The sequence below is a fragment of the Passer domesticus genome, chromosome 19 (assembly GCF_036417665.1).
Source record: "Passer domesticus isolate bPasDom1 chromosome 19, bPasDom1.hap1, whole genome shotgun sequence".
In the NCBI taxonomy this organism is placed as follows: domain Eukaryota; kingdom Metazoa; phylum Chordata; class Aves; order Passeriformes; family Passeridae; genus Passer; species Passer domesticus.
In genome coordinates this window covers 7,880,379-7,895,569 of record NC_087492.1, presented here as the reverse complement: position 1 = coordinate 7,895,569, position 15,191 = coordinate 7,880,379, and the positions used below count along the sequence as shown (strand labels likewise).

General features: G+C 46.1%; 1 protein-coding gene across 5 annotated transcripts in view; it reads right to left on the bottom strand.

Annotated features, from left to right (window-relative positions):
- Positions 1 to 15,191, bottom strand: part of LOC135283882 (sphingosine-1-phosphate transporter SPNS2-like) — a 132,482-nt gene that overhangs the window by 12,889 nt on the left and 104,402 nt on the right. For 4 of the 5 annotated variants that reach the window (XR_010349494.1, XR_010349493.1, XR_010349495.1 and 1 more), the window contains 2 exons: positions 6,579 to 6,742; positions 5,942 to 6,024 (listed from right to left, as the gene is read on the bottom strand). Coding sequence is in view for 1 of the 5 variants with exons in the window: in XM_064395023.1 (XP_064251093.1) it covers positions 6,579 to 6,742 (164 nt within the window). In the remaining 4 variants the exon portion in view is untranslated. The remainder of the gene's footprint in view (positions 1 to 5,941; positions 6,025 to 6,578; positions 6,743 to 15,191) is intronic. The other variant, XM_064395023.1, reaches the window with a different exon arrangement.

The window sequence follows — 15,191 nt, the reverse complement described above, 5'->3', positions numbered from 1 at the left end:
CCACTCTTGCTGTGGGAGAGCACTAAGAGCCAGGGATAGTGTGGGAATATTGTTTTCTTTCTCTGGCACAGGGGATGAACCTGGGAAGGTCAGTCTGGGGGGAATGGGTGGTTTTGGAGAACCCAGAGCTCTGCCCACAGCTCAGGGGTTCCCAGAGCTGTGCCACCAGCAGCTGCCCCATCCTTCTGCCTGGGCTAAAGCAAAGCTCCTTCTGCCAACACTGAACTGTGACAGAGCATTTCAAACATCCTGTAAGCACCACAGTGAGCTCAAACTGCCTGTGAGAAACCACAGTGGCCTTTGACACCTCCCTACCTGAGCTGCAGGAAATCCACAGGCTGGCTGCACAAATCAGCAATTGTTCCATATGAGACCATTTTCCATCTGCAGGACAGCAGCTCCCAACTGCTGCAGCAAACCAGCACTTAAAATTCAAGTTCCAAGTTGTTACATTCTTGATTTTGCTGTTTATGGAGTTACAAACATGGCCAGTAAACAGGAGAGAAACCAACAGCTCTACAAGGAGCTTTTCCAACCAATAATAGAACCACTTACATTTTCACCACCTCTCCCCTTCGTATTCTAACCATGGATTCCATATAAACCATCTAAGAGTCTAATCTTGTTCCTTCTGCAGTCTGTGAGTTTTTATCATGCCACTGTCAGATACTCAAAACTCACTCCTGGCCTCTCTCCTTCCATCACCACAGATCCTCTGCATTTAAACCAGGCTTTCTGCTGTAAATTCTTGTGGCTTCAAAGGCCAACAATGTCTTATCTGGGCTAAAAAAGAGTTGTGAGTTTCTACCACTGTAGGAAATGTTTAATTATTGTTCTTTTGTAAAGTCAAAACAAATGAAGCAATGATATTCCTCTCCATAAACAGCTGAGTATCAGCAGTGAGCAAACTGTTCTCAAATATCCCTTTTTGGGAGTTGTTAAAATCCACTTACAGCTCCTGAAATCCTCAAATCCAAACTCTGCCTCAATGCAGCACTGACACATCTCTCTAAAATAAGTGTCCAGCATCCTATAAAACCCTCTGTGATACAGCTCCAGCAATTTCAGAGAAGGAATGCTCTTTTTGGCAATGCAAACTACCAGAAGGGAGCACACAGCATCAGGCAGCTGCCACTTCAATAGCTGGGACATGGTTAATGGAGGGGACTCTGGGCTTTGCTGGCAGCAGCATCAGGGCACCTGGTGGGTCCTTTCTGTCCCCAGCTGCTGCCCATGAACAATGACAGAAAGGGAGGTTTGACAGTTCTGTGAGTCCTGCCCCTGTCCCACATAATAGAATCTGCAAAGCAAAAATAAGGTCAGACACTTTCAAATTGCTGCAATAGGAGAACTGGGAGATAATTTTATATCCAGTTCTGCAAAAGGCTAAAAATAAGCCTGATAGGAGGCAGAAGAAAGAGCCTGAAAATGGATTATTCTCATTTTTCCTGTAATGCAATTTGAAGATGTGCCATGTTTAAGACAGCAGAAGTGTCTGGACTAGGGATGGTTCTTTTTGTGGATTTTGCTACCTCCTCTGTAAAGAGGATTTTTTCCCTAGTGTTTGTACACACACCATTTTTAAAATGAAATGTCCACCAGCACTTCTACTCAGCAAGAGCTTCCACATCAGACCAAAGGTGTTAAGAGTAAAATTTTTTTTCTTATTAGATGTTTAATTTTCTTTTTAAGAGAAAAGAAATACCTTCTTGAGTTGTTTAAATAACCTGATTCCTATTATTGAAACAAAGGGGTGAACGATTCAGGCTTTCAGGCTCTCAAGTGCTGAGTGGTCACTGGTTAAAGACTTGAATTCTTTTGTTCTCAAGAGCTGCAGCAGTGCAGCTGTTTATTCCTGCTCTGGCTGCACCAGGATCCACACTGCAGTTGCATCCTGCTGCCTGATCTGCATTGCCGTGTCCTTGGCAAAAATATCAGCCTCTGCCATGCAGAGAGGGACTGAGCCAGTGCAAAACTTGGACACCTATCCTAAGCATCTTTTCATACCTCTGGAAAAAAACAGAAAATCTAATGTTTCCAGGTGTAAAACCAGGGATTAAATTTAAAAAAATAGCACAAAAACCAACCAACCAAACAAAAAAACACCAAACAAAAAACCCCCCAAAAAACCAAAAAAACCCCCAACCAAACAAAAAACCCCAAAACAACAACAACAACCAAAAAACAAAACAAAAAAACCCAAACAAACAAACAACCCCCCCCCCAAAAAAAAAACCAACCCCAAAACCAAAAAAAAAAACAACCACAAACCCTCCCAAATTAAAACAACAAAATGCTTTGAGGAGTAGAGTATCCCACACCTGCACAGGGTGATTTTTCAGGAAGGATCCAGATGAATTTGGTTTCCCCCAGCAGCAGCTGGGAGTGGCCATGGCTGGGGACAGGGCTGCAGGATCACTGCACTCACTGCCCAGGAAAGGACCCTGATACACACTAATTCTGGTGATTTATATCCCTGGCACCCAAAAGTTGTCACAGCTTGGGAAAGGGACTTTTTTGAATCCCTTTTCATTAAAAAAAAATAATTCCTAATTATTGATATTTCTAGCAAGCACCAAATGAGGGCTGTTCTTCTGCAGCCCTCCAGGGTGAAGCTTTGCTTGTCCCAGGGCTCCACACTGTGAAAAGGAAGGGGATGAACACAAACCACACAACTCTCAGCAGTGCTGGGCTTTTACTTCCACTGACTGAAGAACCTGGGCTGCTCCCAGCCTTGGAAATGGCTCCCAGGCAGGGCTGCACAGGTACCTGTGATGGAGCTTGAGGATAAAAGTGCAATGATCAGATTTCTCATCCCCTCCAGAGGGCTCTGCCATCCAAGACTGTATTGTCTCCCAGGGAGTCTAAAATCTGGCTGGGGTCTCACCAATATCCCTCAAGCAGGTAAGAGAGTTACAGTTCAGAGTGCTGATGTTTGAAAATAAAATACAATTGCTTTCACTCTCCTCTGCAGAGGTGCAGAGCAGGAAAAATACAACAACACAGTCAAGTGATATCACGGAAGGAATTGTAGTTGAGTGGTTTAAAAACTACTTGAAGTATTTATCATTGCTAGTGCCTAAGACCTCTTACAGAACCCATTCTTAACTGTTTTCTCTCTCTTATCACTTTGGAATGATGGGATTAAATTTGTGTTACAGAACTAGTCCCCAAAATGATTGGATTATTAGCACAGAGTGATGTGCTATCCTGTTCTCTGCTAGTACTACATTTTCTAAAAGCCTCTTTAAGATGTCAGGCTTCTGAAGCAGAAGGAAAATGGTAATAAAAGAATTGTGTTGAAAAAAAAAAGAATTTCTACGGAAAGAATTTTTTCATTTGTGTATTGTGAGTAGCCTTGTTGACTGGAATTCCTGTGCTAAAAAAGTACAAAATATGCCAGGAATTGTGGCAATGATAAAAGTAGTGTGAAAGCCTGGAAATTCTTTTTTTGAAAGGAAGCATGGTGGAAACTGGAGGAAGCTTTACAGGAAAGAGTCGCTATCCTGGTATCTGCCCTGCCAGGAAGAAGAAATTATTTCTAAGCAAATGCCTAGAGATGGTTACACAAAGAAACAAACAAACTCAGAAATCCCAGCAATAAATCCCTGAACGACATTTCACAGAAGTGTGGCAACTAAAGCAGGGACAGCTCAGCTTCCATGGGCTGTGAGAGCAGTGTTCCACTTCTCTGCTTCCGTGCTAGGTCACTGGAGGGGTGGTGGCAGCTGCCCTGTGCCCTGCCCCTGGCAGTGATGGATGGCTTTCATCTCTGGCGTGTGACACCGGCGCTCGCCGTTCCCGCAGGTTAATTGATTTCTTTTGGCAAAGCCAGTTTCCAGCTCCTGTTGTCTGAGCAGCAGGACTGACTGCACAGGGAAAACAAGGCATCCTGAAATAGAAATTCCTCTGTAATAGGTAGGATGGAGGGGAGGACTGGCTGGGCAGAAAACAGCCTCTGCCAAAGGTGTGTGATGCCAAGTGCAGATGGCCGGACAGGTGGGAGCTGGGTGGTGGATCTGGGGTTTTTATCCACTCATAGCAAAATGCTGTTCCTTTCCTCTCACAGGCAAGCATGGAGATGCTAACAAATAAATCCTGCCCCATAAATTCTGAGGAGCCACGGAAGCTGCAGGAGGGGGCAGATGGGACCTGGTTGACAGCACAGACTCTGCTGCACAAGGGTCCCTCCACAGTCTCCAGCCTTATTTCTCTCTTACTTCACTCTCACTTCTCAGTACCTTGAGTGAGGCTGCACTCCAGGAATCTCACTGCAGGATGCCAGTGTATTTTTAACGTAGGAGTGGGCACACCCCAGAAAGAGTACCCTTCCTAGGAGTCACTTGAGAGAAATTATTTTGTTAACCATTATTTATGAGACTTGTTCTCCCCAGTTTGCAACACAAAATATCTGTGAGTGACTAATAAAAAATTCATAAACAGATGTGAGTCAGGAAAGGGAACGATGCTGAAAGAGAACAAAACCAGGTTTGAAACCTGAATGTTTTTCTTCTAAGAATGCAGCAGTGGCTGTTTGGAAGGTTGGTTGCTCTGGACATGGATAGAGTACAACCAAAACTGCTAAGGGCAGACAGCAACAGAGGAATAATCCCATTTGTGTAGGAGCAATTAGAGGTGTGGATGTTACTTTTCTCCCACATTAACACTGCTGTGAAAGCTGGGGCTTTGGCAAAACAACTGTGTAAGACACACCAGTGCTGGCAGCCAAGCAGAGTCACCCAGCTGGTGACCAGCCTGTGACCTGTGGTGCCTCCTGAGTGAACCAAAAGCCTCTTCCTTGAGATCTGCACTGAGCTGAGAACAGCTGGATACCACAGTGCCCTGCTCAGCATAAAGGTCCAGGTGGGCTTGACATGCTAAAAAATGGGAGTGACCTGGAACCCTTCACTATCTGAATCCTCCTTCAGCACCTGAGGTGTTACCTTGCCACACTGGCAGCACATGTGATGCAAAGGGACACAAATCACCACAGTTAGAAGCGGAATGAGCACTCTCCTCTCTGAACACAGGGAAGACAAGCCCAGGAGCTTTCCTATAATCAGGTGAGCACCCCGAGCAAAGGAAAATGCTACAGAGGGGATTTCATCTGCACTGACACCAAGTTGGACTTTTGGCTCCTTGCAGCAAAAAAACCACCCTGAGCACTCAGAAATTTATGTTCATCTTGCCATGTCTCCAGGTGGTCACTGCCTGGATTGGCATGTACAGCTTATGTGCACAAGCACAGCACAAGCACAAACGAGGACTGGAGAGCAGATCCCCCCTTCCTGCCTCATGCCATGTCAGGGAGGCCATCAGAAACAAGGGACAGCTTTCATGCCTTACCCAAATAATCTGCTGTAGGATTTACCTCTTTTTCTCTTAGGAAGTCCTTCCTAGCACCTAATCTCCAACTTCCCTTCCTGCCATTTAAGATCCTTGTATGCAGACAACAAACCAGGCACACACATCACATCCCCAAAGGCACACTGAAGTTCAACTCTGTAGGATTTCCCATCCTTATGACATGAGGACTTGTTTTTCCACAATGTTTAAACATGTCATTATAGAGGAACTTTTCCTTTCTTTGGTATTTATGAATGTTAGCAAAAGGAGGGTGGAACTGCACGTACAGGGCCACAGCACCATCTGTGGCACTGCTTCTAAATCTCTTTCATCCATCTGATAAGACAGTGTGAGCCAGAAAGTATCACCCAAACTGTTCACACACTTATGTCAACTCCAAGCACCTCTTTTTCCTTCTACCTCTACTACACCTAGAATGATATTCCAGGGCCCTTTTCCTTAAGGTAAATCAAGGCTCCAGTGGGGGAAAAGCAAAGGCAATTTACAGCCAATACCAGACTACCTACCCACATATTCAGCATGACATTACACATAGTAACTCTTATTTTTCAACAATGATGAGAAAGAGACTAACCCCAGAAGTTTGTATGTCATGTGGAAGCGTCTTCCGAATTACTGTAGTTGCCAACCGTGAGATGATCCGAATCGGTTTCTTTACTGAAAAACAGTTGCTTTTTTTTCACGAGGCTGCAAGAAGGGACTGGGAAAGACTCTTTATCACAGCAACCCTTGAGTGCACATGTTCCCACCACAGCTTGCTGCTTCCTTGCCTCATGTTCTTGACTGCCAGAGGTGGTGAGTGGGGCTCTGGGGATGGAGGCGGGCGGGTGCAGCCTTGACCACCAAGCTCTGGGGAGCTTGCTCCTGACCTCACACTCCACCAGTTCCAGCACAGAGCAGCCCCTCACCATGGACAGCCTGGGCTGTGACATGCTCAGGCAAGGGTGTGAGGGGCCTGTGCTCCCCTCCGAGCCATGTGGCCAACAACTGAGATCCACCAGAGCAGAAGCGTGTAAAGGATGCCCAGCCAGCATGACCCAAGCCCCTGTGCTTCGTGCAGCCTCATGCACTCTGCTGAGCCCAGGTTCTGAACACACAACCCAACATCCTTTACCTGGAAGGGCCAAAGCCAGGGCAAGAGTACAAGCACAACGTTCAAGAGAGCAAACAGGCTGTGGTGCCTCCCCGTTCGCAATGGCCAGGCTACTCACTGTTGCTCAGCTTTAGCTCGGTCACTGAGGAAGAAGAGGGCTGTGGCCAGGAAGAACATCCCTCCCAGGACAACCACGAAGGGGCAGAGCATGAGCGCGTAGCCCAGGCTGAGGAACTCCCAGACTGGGGACTCCTTTGTGCTTTGGCGTATCAGGTCGGAGATCTACGAGAGAGGGGCAAAAAAATGAGTCACTCAGATGAAAAAGAGACAGCATGATAGTGAAGGGAACACGATTCCTGAAACACCCACCCACCAAACATGTGTGAGCTTCAAAGTGGAACAGTGTGTTCAGTGCAAGCTGAATATGCCTCACACCCTTCAGCCTTCCACACTGGAGCCTGGGCAATTTATGCTCTGAGGCTTGGCAGGGGTTCTGCTCTTGCTGTCACTCTTCTGGCCTGATCTAATATTATTCCCACAGCCCTTTCCATGTTCTCCCAGGCTGTGTCAGTGACAGCATCTGTGGGTGTCTGGCCTTGCTGTACTGCCCAAACACCCTGGGGAGCCAGCAGGGCCATGCTGGTGCTGCTCAGGGGTGAGGGAGTGATCAATCTTCTGCAATTCCCATCAAGTCCTGCTTACTCCCACACCTGATCTACCCTTCAGCAAAGGGAGGTATTAAATTCCATTTCTGTGTACTGAGTGGGAAAGGGGGGAAATGTTTTCCAAAGAACAAAAAAAAACAGAGATCCCATCTGATTTGAGGAAACAGAATTTGAACTTGGGGGCTTTATGCCCCTGCCTGAGGTATATGGGGCTCATTCCTTCTTCCAGCCTCCCAAGCTTGAAGTTTAATTGTGTGCAAGACATGGCTCTGTCCCAGGCTCAGACATGGGGCTGTGTTGGCACTGCACACCACCAAATTTATGGATCAAGGCAATCTGCACCTTCTGACAATCAAAAAGCATCATTACATGAAAGTAAACACAAATTATTTACACAAAGGAAAAGAGACATGCAACAGCACTATTTAGTTTGTTATGAAAAGCTTTTGCTAGAACTCACGAAAATGTAATGCATGTCTGTAGCTAAAACTTCCACCTTTTAATATTTACTGCCCAGCAAACAATTTTACTCTCCGTAAATCCAACAGAGAGGTAGCAGCAGCTGGGGGGGTCTCAAGGCATTGGGTATTTAAATGTCCAGCTCTGTTTTTATCCATGACCTTTTGTTGGGGGAGAAACACTAATTTATACCAAAAGACTGCAGGGAATTTGCAACATAAAATCCTACTGCTGTGCACACACGCAAATCAGCTCCAGAAATAGTCAAGGCTTGTGCAGCAACTTCAAAACTGCCACATCACTGGGAATGGAAAAGTTGGAGTCAAACACAACCTACAAGCAAGTTCTGGCATTCAAGGCTTAAATCTTGACAGCAAAAAGAAGAACTGCCACATGCAGGAGAAATCACCAACTCACACTCTGCATGACCTGGAAGGTAAATGTGTGTGAGGAGATGCCTCGGCAGAGCCAAGCACAACAGAAGGTCCCAGAAGGAGGATGCCATGGGGACTCAAAAGAGCAGGTCCCTGGGTGTGTGTTAGCAGGGAGACTGGAGCACTGGGGGTCTCAGTGTGTTTATGCCCCTCTCAGAGCCCAGCCTGGCTCCTGGGGAGGGATGGAAAGGAGAGCTGCCAGCCCAGTGACACTACTGCACATGCTGGAGCTGAAGACTCTCCTACAGATGGAGCCCCCTCAGATAAGGGGGAGTGAATCAACACTGGGAGAGTGTGACTACAGAAAGGATTGAAGGGTCTTAGCCTGATTTCTCTGTTTCCTTCCCTGCCCTAGAAAGGATGAGGAGAAAATTTCAGTGCTTGGGATACAGAAGAGTTCTAGTTCTCTCAAAAAGAACTTTATTCACAGTGTAAAACACATGAAGAAAAACAAGAGTGTTACAAACAATTCTCATGTGAGACTCAAAGCAAATAAAGTGACCATTAGTTGGAGAGATTTATTAAAAAACAGCAACAAGACTTGAATGTGAAAAGGATACACCCACAGGAAAGTAGCAGAATGTGCTCTGCATCCAGGAGACAGGGACATCAGCTGGTCATAAATTCCCTTTTGTATCCAGACACCTTAATTCCAAACATTTCCCTTATCCTTCATTATGAACCAGAATTTGGCATCGAGTCAATGTCTCTGTCAGGCTGCAATAGCCAGAATTGAGGATATTCTAAAACAGAAATCTAGACATTCTAAACCACTTTTCATTTTTGGGAATAGATACAATTATTCTCTAAAAGGACCAGACAATAAATCACTTGACAAATTGACATGGTAAGTCAGCAGCAGAGGATGAAAAGCCATGCATGTGCTCCTGATGGCTTTCTCCATGGATGACATGACATTCTAGGCTAAAAAACAGCTTTGAAAGTGTAAAGTCTCCAAAAAATAAATCTCCCAATGCAGTTCATCCCACACCTTCCCTTCTAATGCATTGTGTTGACCTTTTATAGCAACAAATCATGTTATTAAATCTGCTGTATTTTTCACTTTTAACCAAACACATTCTGTAAATGCACAGTTTAGAAAAAAATGCCTTTCCTCCCTTTCAAGGTGGAATTCTTTCCACCAAGTCTGCTGGGCTTCCTCACCCAGGTTCCATATAATTCGCCCCCCTGTGTCTTCATCTCTAAACTCTAGAATTTTATCAGGGTCCACATATATATTTTTGCTGTTAGCACTCACTGCTCCCTGTTAGTTTGTTCCAAACCACCTGCTAAGGCTGGAACTTTGGCATCTCCTCTCAAGAGGACACAGGACATAATTACAGACCTAGGCTCCAAGAATGACACACCGTTTGCCAAATGGCCTGCTCTGTACTGCCAATTTTGGGTTTTCCTTGCAATGACAGCATCCTGAGCTGGCCAACTGTGATTTGGCAGGACCCAATCAAGCATAGTTTTTGGTGTCTTCTCTCTCAGATGAGTAACAAACCGCGGGGGCTGTGCGTGGCCGGTGCCAGCTCTGCAGCACGGAGTCATGTGTGGGATTCCTTCCTTTGTTCCTCCAGCTGGGAGGTGCCAAAAAGCTTCAAAACACGTATGCAGAACGTGGGGGTGGGAAATCAAGAGGGAAGCCCTGTTGCTGCTCTGCAGTCTAATCACAAGTCTTTGATACCAAGCGAGCTGTGAAAGTTCCCGTCTCCTCCCTGGCTGTGCAGCACAGAGCTCAGACCAAGAGGAATGACTTTGCTGAACAAACCTCAGCTCGAGGCACTTTCACACAGAACAGCACGGTGTGTGCCAGGCTGGGGGCAGCCACCGGGATGGAGTCCAGCTGGAGACAGCTCCTGCTCTCTGGAGAACCAGCAGTGCAGCTGCCATGGGCTCCATCCCAGCCCCAAACCCCAGCCGTATCTCCATCTGAGACAGGAGACAACAGAGCAACAAAAGAAACTTCATTATTTTCTTGGGAAGAGTGTGGTGTGTGCTTTGGAACAGGGGACAGGCATGGAGACAAGATGCCAAGGTGCCACCCAGATGCCAAGGTGGGCTGAAGCCCAAGGAAGGCATCTGGATTCCATGTTCTGTTCTCCTGAACAGTCTGGGTGGGTAAATTAACTGATTTATTAATTACACAGTGTAATGGTAACAACATCTCTCAAATCACTGTTTCATTTCCTCCTCTCTTATTGCTGAGTCAATATCTCAATTCCTCTGCAATTAGCTTCTCTAAATTTCTGATGTTGCTACTTGGGCACAAATCCTGCTACATAAAAGGGTATTTCTGGCACAAATATCTGATTTTCATGATTACCAGTTTGATACAAGCCAGGTTCTCCCTGGCTGATCGTTTCAGTACAGTTCCTTAACACAGTATTCCCTGTAACCCCACAATGGTTTGAGATCCACCCACTCTGAAGTCAGTGTGAATATGAAAGGTTTCATTTTCTAAAAAAATGGAATATGTATGCAAATGAAGCTGAGAAAGAAAAAAGGAGGGATTTTAGAAAGTAAACAATTTGCTGAGTCTGGGGTGGGGGGAGCAGAAGCATTTACACTGTACTAAATGGCATGAGGAACACTTTATAATAAGAGGAAGTAAACCTGTTTTTTTAAATTATATTTTCCCCCTCCCAGGATGACCAGGCTGCATTAAATACATGGTGCTGCCTTGAAAAAGGCTACAGTAAATTAAGATCAGTAGGGATGCTGCTTGCTATGCCAGGATGTGGACTTGGTACATCAGAGCAGTATCTGCCCTGTTTGCCCTGGAGAGGGTTGAAGTCTCTTTTCCTCAAGTCATTCACTGCCTTTCTCCCTGGTCTGATCTGCCAGGGATTTTCTAAGTTGAGACTGGCTTTCTCTGATCCCAGAGGGAGATGCCTCATACCATGGGGAACGTGAAGGAAGTCCCATGACAGGGCCCAGGTAGGTGATGTGTAGGGATGGGGGTGCCCAGTCCCATGCAGAACCAGGTCTGGGGCACAGGACCTGCAGCAGCAGCCCTGTCCCCACCTCTCCTGGCAGCATGGGCCCTTCCCTGCCTGCATATCCCACAAAAGCAAAGTGATTCCTTGAATTGAAGAGAATGTGGACACATTCTGAAAGGTGCTCAGCACCATGAAAACTGCCCATCTTGGGAGCATGCAGCATCCTTGGGAGCTCCAATGAAGAAAATATTTATTTAAGGAGGTTTTCAGTGCACAGGGGAGTGACAAAGCAGATGAGACAGAGCTTGAAGTACTCAAATGCAGCAATGACCTGCTTTGGATTTCTGGGCTTTAATGAGACACTTTCACCTACAAAAATACTGAAAACCTGCACATCTAACAAAGTCATGAACGTGACAGATGCACAGAACTCTGAAAAAAACACCAAAGCAGGCTGTGAACCCTGGGTACAGAGCATTTTAGAAATGGGAAGTCACTTAGTGTTTTATTGGCAGACTTAAATTTTATCTGCTCCTGACTCATCAGAAGTGGGAAGCTTGTTAGCTCGCTGCAATGAGGAGATCAATCCCATGAGAACTGGTCTCCAGGTGGTTAATGCTCCTCTTCTTTTGCAGCTGACAGCTATGTCAAAATTTTGGCGTTTCAGTGCACTGTGAAAAAGGCTTTTAATTACTCAGGACTAGAGAAATCCTCAACTTCATGTTACTGCTTGAAGAAACAGGTAACAAGGAGGAGGGGCTGGAGGTTCTCACCCTCACATCATTTCCCTGGCAAGCACGGTGGATGTTCAGACCAGCAGGGCCAAGTTCCCTTCTACCCACCACAGTGGGGTCACACATGAACGTGGGGAGGGAGCTCTGCAGGAGGAGTGGTGCCATCAGGGTCTCACCACACCTGTCAGGCAGCTGGGACTTGGTAAAGAAAGAACAACAAAAACCATAAATGTGTATCACAATTCATCTACCAACTCTACCAGGTATGGGATATGCTGCTTGTACAGACTCACGTACACTATATTAGAACATGCTGCAAAAGGCAACAAGAGAGACCTCTGTTCCATCCTCAGCCCCACAAGAGGAGTGGAATATCTCCTGATGGTCCATGAAACAGAGAGCAATGCCAGGAGAGTATTTTGCACATTTTTGTTTCAGGATATTACTGCCTTTTTCACCTTGAGCTCATCTCTCACCCTGCTCTGGCAGGAGGGGCAGGACTGTGTAACCCCCAGCAGGCACCTAATGGGCCATGTTGGAGGAATGGCTGCACGGGTCACCCAGGGACAGAGCACCAGCCTGCAGCACCACATCCCAACCACCCACTTTATTGCTATACCTTGTTTTTAAGTCAGACAGAGTGGATTTGACTCCCAGTGGGCTGTGGACTGTTTTAGTCAAGCAAACTAAATTGGAGAAAGTGTCCTTCCAGAGTAAGCATGTCCTACTCTGAAGCAGCCATAGCATTTCAAACCATAAAATATGAATTTTAAACCATAATACATGAATTCTGCTCTCTCAGGCAGGCAAGTCTTTACTCATAGAACTACTTTCCATTCAGATATACTTGGTAAACACCTTCAAATCAAATCAACAAAAAGGCTGTTTCAAACTGGGCCAAGACCCTGTGAAATCTGCACCTCCAGGTATAACTTTCATTAAAAAGTACCTTAATTACTGCATTTACTACAGTTTTTCTTGCCTTGCCCCTAATGAAATGCTGATCTGCTTGCCCTGATACTCTGCACCAGGGCTAATTAACACTGCTCTGCTAACTACTTGCTAAAAGAAGGTGATTAGTATTGATGCTTAAATAGCTCATTAGGTTTATCAACCTGCTCAGAGAAAGCTGGGGAAGGGAGCAAAGGGAAGGGTGCCAAGGCTCCCACAGCCCAGCTGGCATGGAGTGGCTGGAGGTGGTGTCCCTCCAGTGAAACTGAAACAGCCCAGGAGGGCAGGAAAGATGGGAGCCACCATCAGAGCAGTCCAAGGAGCAGGAGTCAGCCCACCCAAAGGTGCAGAGGAGAAGAGCTATCTCTGGCACTTTAGAACATCCTCTCACAGGCTGCTGTGGCCAGGTGACAAGGAGATACAGACTGGTTTTCATCCTCAGACCTGCTGAGCAGCTGCACAGAGGAGATGAGAGGGAGTTTCAGCAAACAGGAGAGCAGCCAGCAGCAGGGCAGTGAGGACAGTGTGTGCCCCCACAGCTCCTGCCTGGCACACAGGGCACTGCCTGCAGCAGGTCCTGCTGGCATCACGGGCAAGGCAAGGGTGGAAGAGCAAAGTGCTCAACAAATTACAAACTTGGAGGAAGGAAAGAAAAAATCCCAAGCCACAGCCTTGATGCTGCTTTTGCCTTCATTCAGGTTTCCAGAAGCAGAAGAGCAGTCAGAAATGGAGGGGGACACAAGAAGGATGATGTAAACCCTGAGCAGGGAAAACAGGTTCATGCCTGTGCACAGAGGGACACAGGAACATGGACTTACAACTGTTTTATTTTAAAGGGCAACCAAGATCAAACCAGAATTAGTGAAACAAAGAGCTGGAGTTGTGATGCATCCTGAGAAGAGTTAACTATTTCACATGCTGCTGCCACCTCCCTCCACTTGCTCTTCTGAGTCTGAAATGCTGTCTGGGCAGCAGTTAAAGACCTTTATCTGATACTTAAATTAATGGTGGGATTTGGGCCATTTCTCTTAACACTTCTGTGCTCCCACAATCCTGTCTGCATAGTGGGAGTGGTCAAAGACAGAAAAGTACTACACATATTTGGGTGCAATGCACTCAGCAGGTGAGATTTCTCACCTGCTGCCTCAAGAATAAAGCGTGGAGTGACTCTGGAGGTGTTAAAAAGGAGTTATTTAAAAGCTAACCAGGTTGGTTATCACAAAGATCCTGAAAAAAGTTACAGCTCTCTAGGAATAACAGCTGTCTCATCTACTGAACTTCTGCAGGAATGCCTATTCTTACTTGAAAATGAGCAGGCAGTGCTGATTTACAGTAAATGATCCCAGAGCTTGCCATGTGGTAAAGCTTTATGCAAATTGCAGCTGCCACCCTAAAGCTGTATTTGCATAACTCCTTTGTAAGTCAATCTTAAGCATTTTTACCATAATAAAAATTATCAATATTTAAAGAGACATGAAAAATAGGCACATATATGTGCTCCTTGCCACTTAGCTTTTAAGCACTAATGTGTATTGCTGCTTTGGGTGGTTTAAGGAGCTGCAGTGCAAGATTTGGAATGGGGTGAAGTGACAGAAAATCTGAGTGTGACCTTGAGCTCCAGGACAAAGCACAGAGCACAGCAGCAATTGCACACCTGAGGCTGTGGCTGATCAGCACCTGCTGTGTTCCACACAGGGATTTTAAGATCAATACCACATTTATTGGTATCCAGCAGAGACAACTGCCTGCCACAGGTCTGTCCTACAAGGACAAGGGTCCCCAGTTCTTTATTAAGAGCATTTCTAGAGGGAATCTCACTATAAACTCACCAAAACCATGTAGGATTCCAGCCATGTTTGATCAAAGCACTGATCATTTAGTGAGGGAACTCCAGGGGAATTCTGTAAGCAGTTGGAAGACATAGCAGATCCCAGGTGAGCCCAAGTGATCAGAAGTTTGAGTTTCACCCATTCTGAGCCTGCCTGTTACTGCAGCTCACAGAATCACAGAGTCATTAAGGCAGGAAAAGACCTCTGAGATGATGAAGTTCAACCTGTGATTGAATACCAGCTTGTAAACCAGACCAGAGCAATAAGGGCCACATCCAATCCTTCCTTGGACACCTCCAGAGCCTTCTGCTGCTCTCCTTCAAAACCTTCCCCTGCTCTTGGTCTGCCTTGTGAAGGGTCTGGAGTCACAGCAGTGGGAGCTGATGCCCTCGGGGTGGGGATTCCCAGAAGGACTGTGGGAATCAGGTTCCAAATTTCCCTTAAATCCAGCAGGAGCAGGTTACTCAGCCCTCACAGACTGCCTTGAAAATCCTGGTCAGAATCTGAGCCCCTTCTGCAGCCTGCCCAGGTGGGGTTTCAATGCTGCATGGGGTTTCTCCATCCTGCACTGCAGCTGGACATTTCCTGTGGTTTTTAACACCCAGGTTCAGTGCTTGTTTTAGCTCTGGTGCTAAGAAGTTGGCTATCCTTTCACTTTAAATAGTATGTGTTTTCCTGTGTTATGTGGAGCTGTGGCTGACCTTTCAGTCCTGG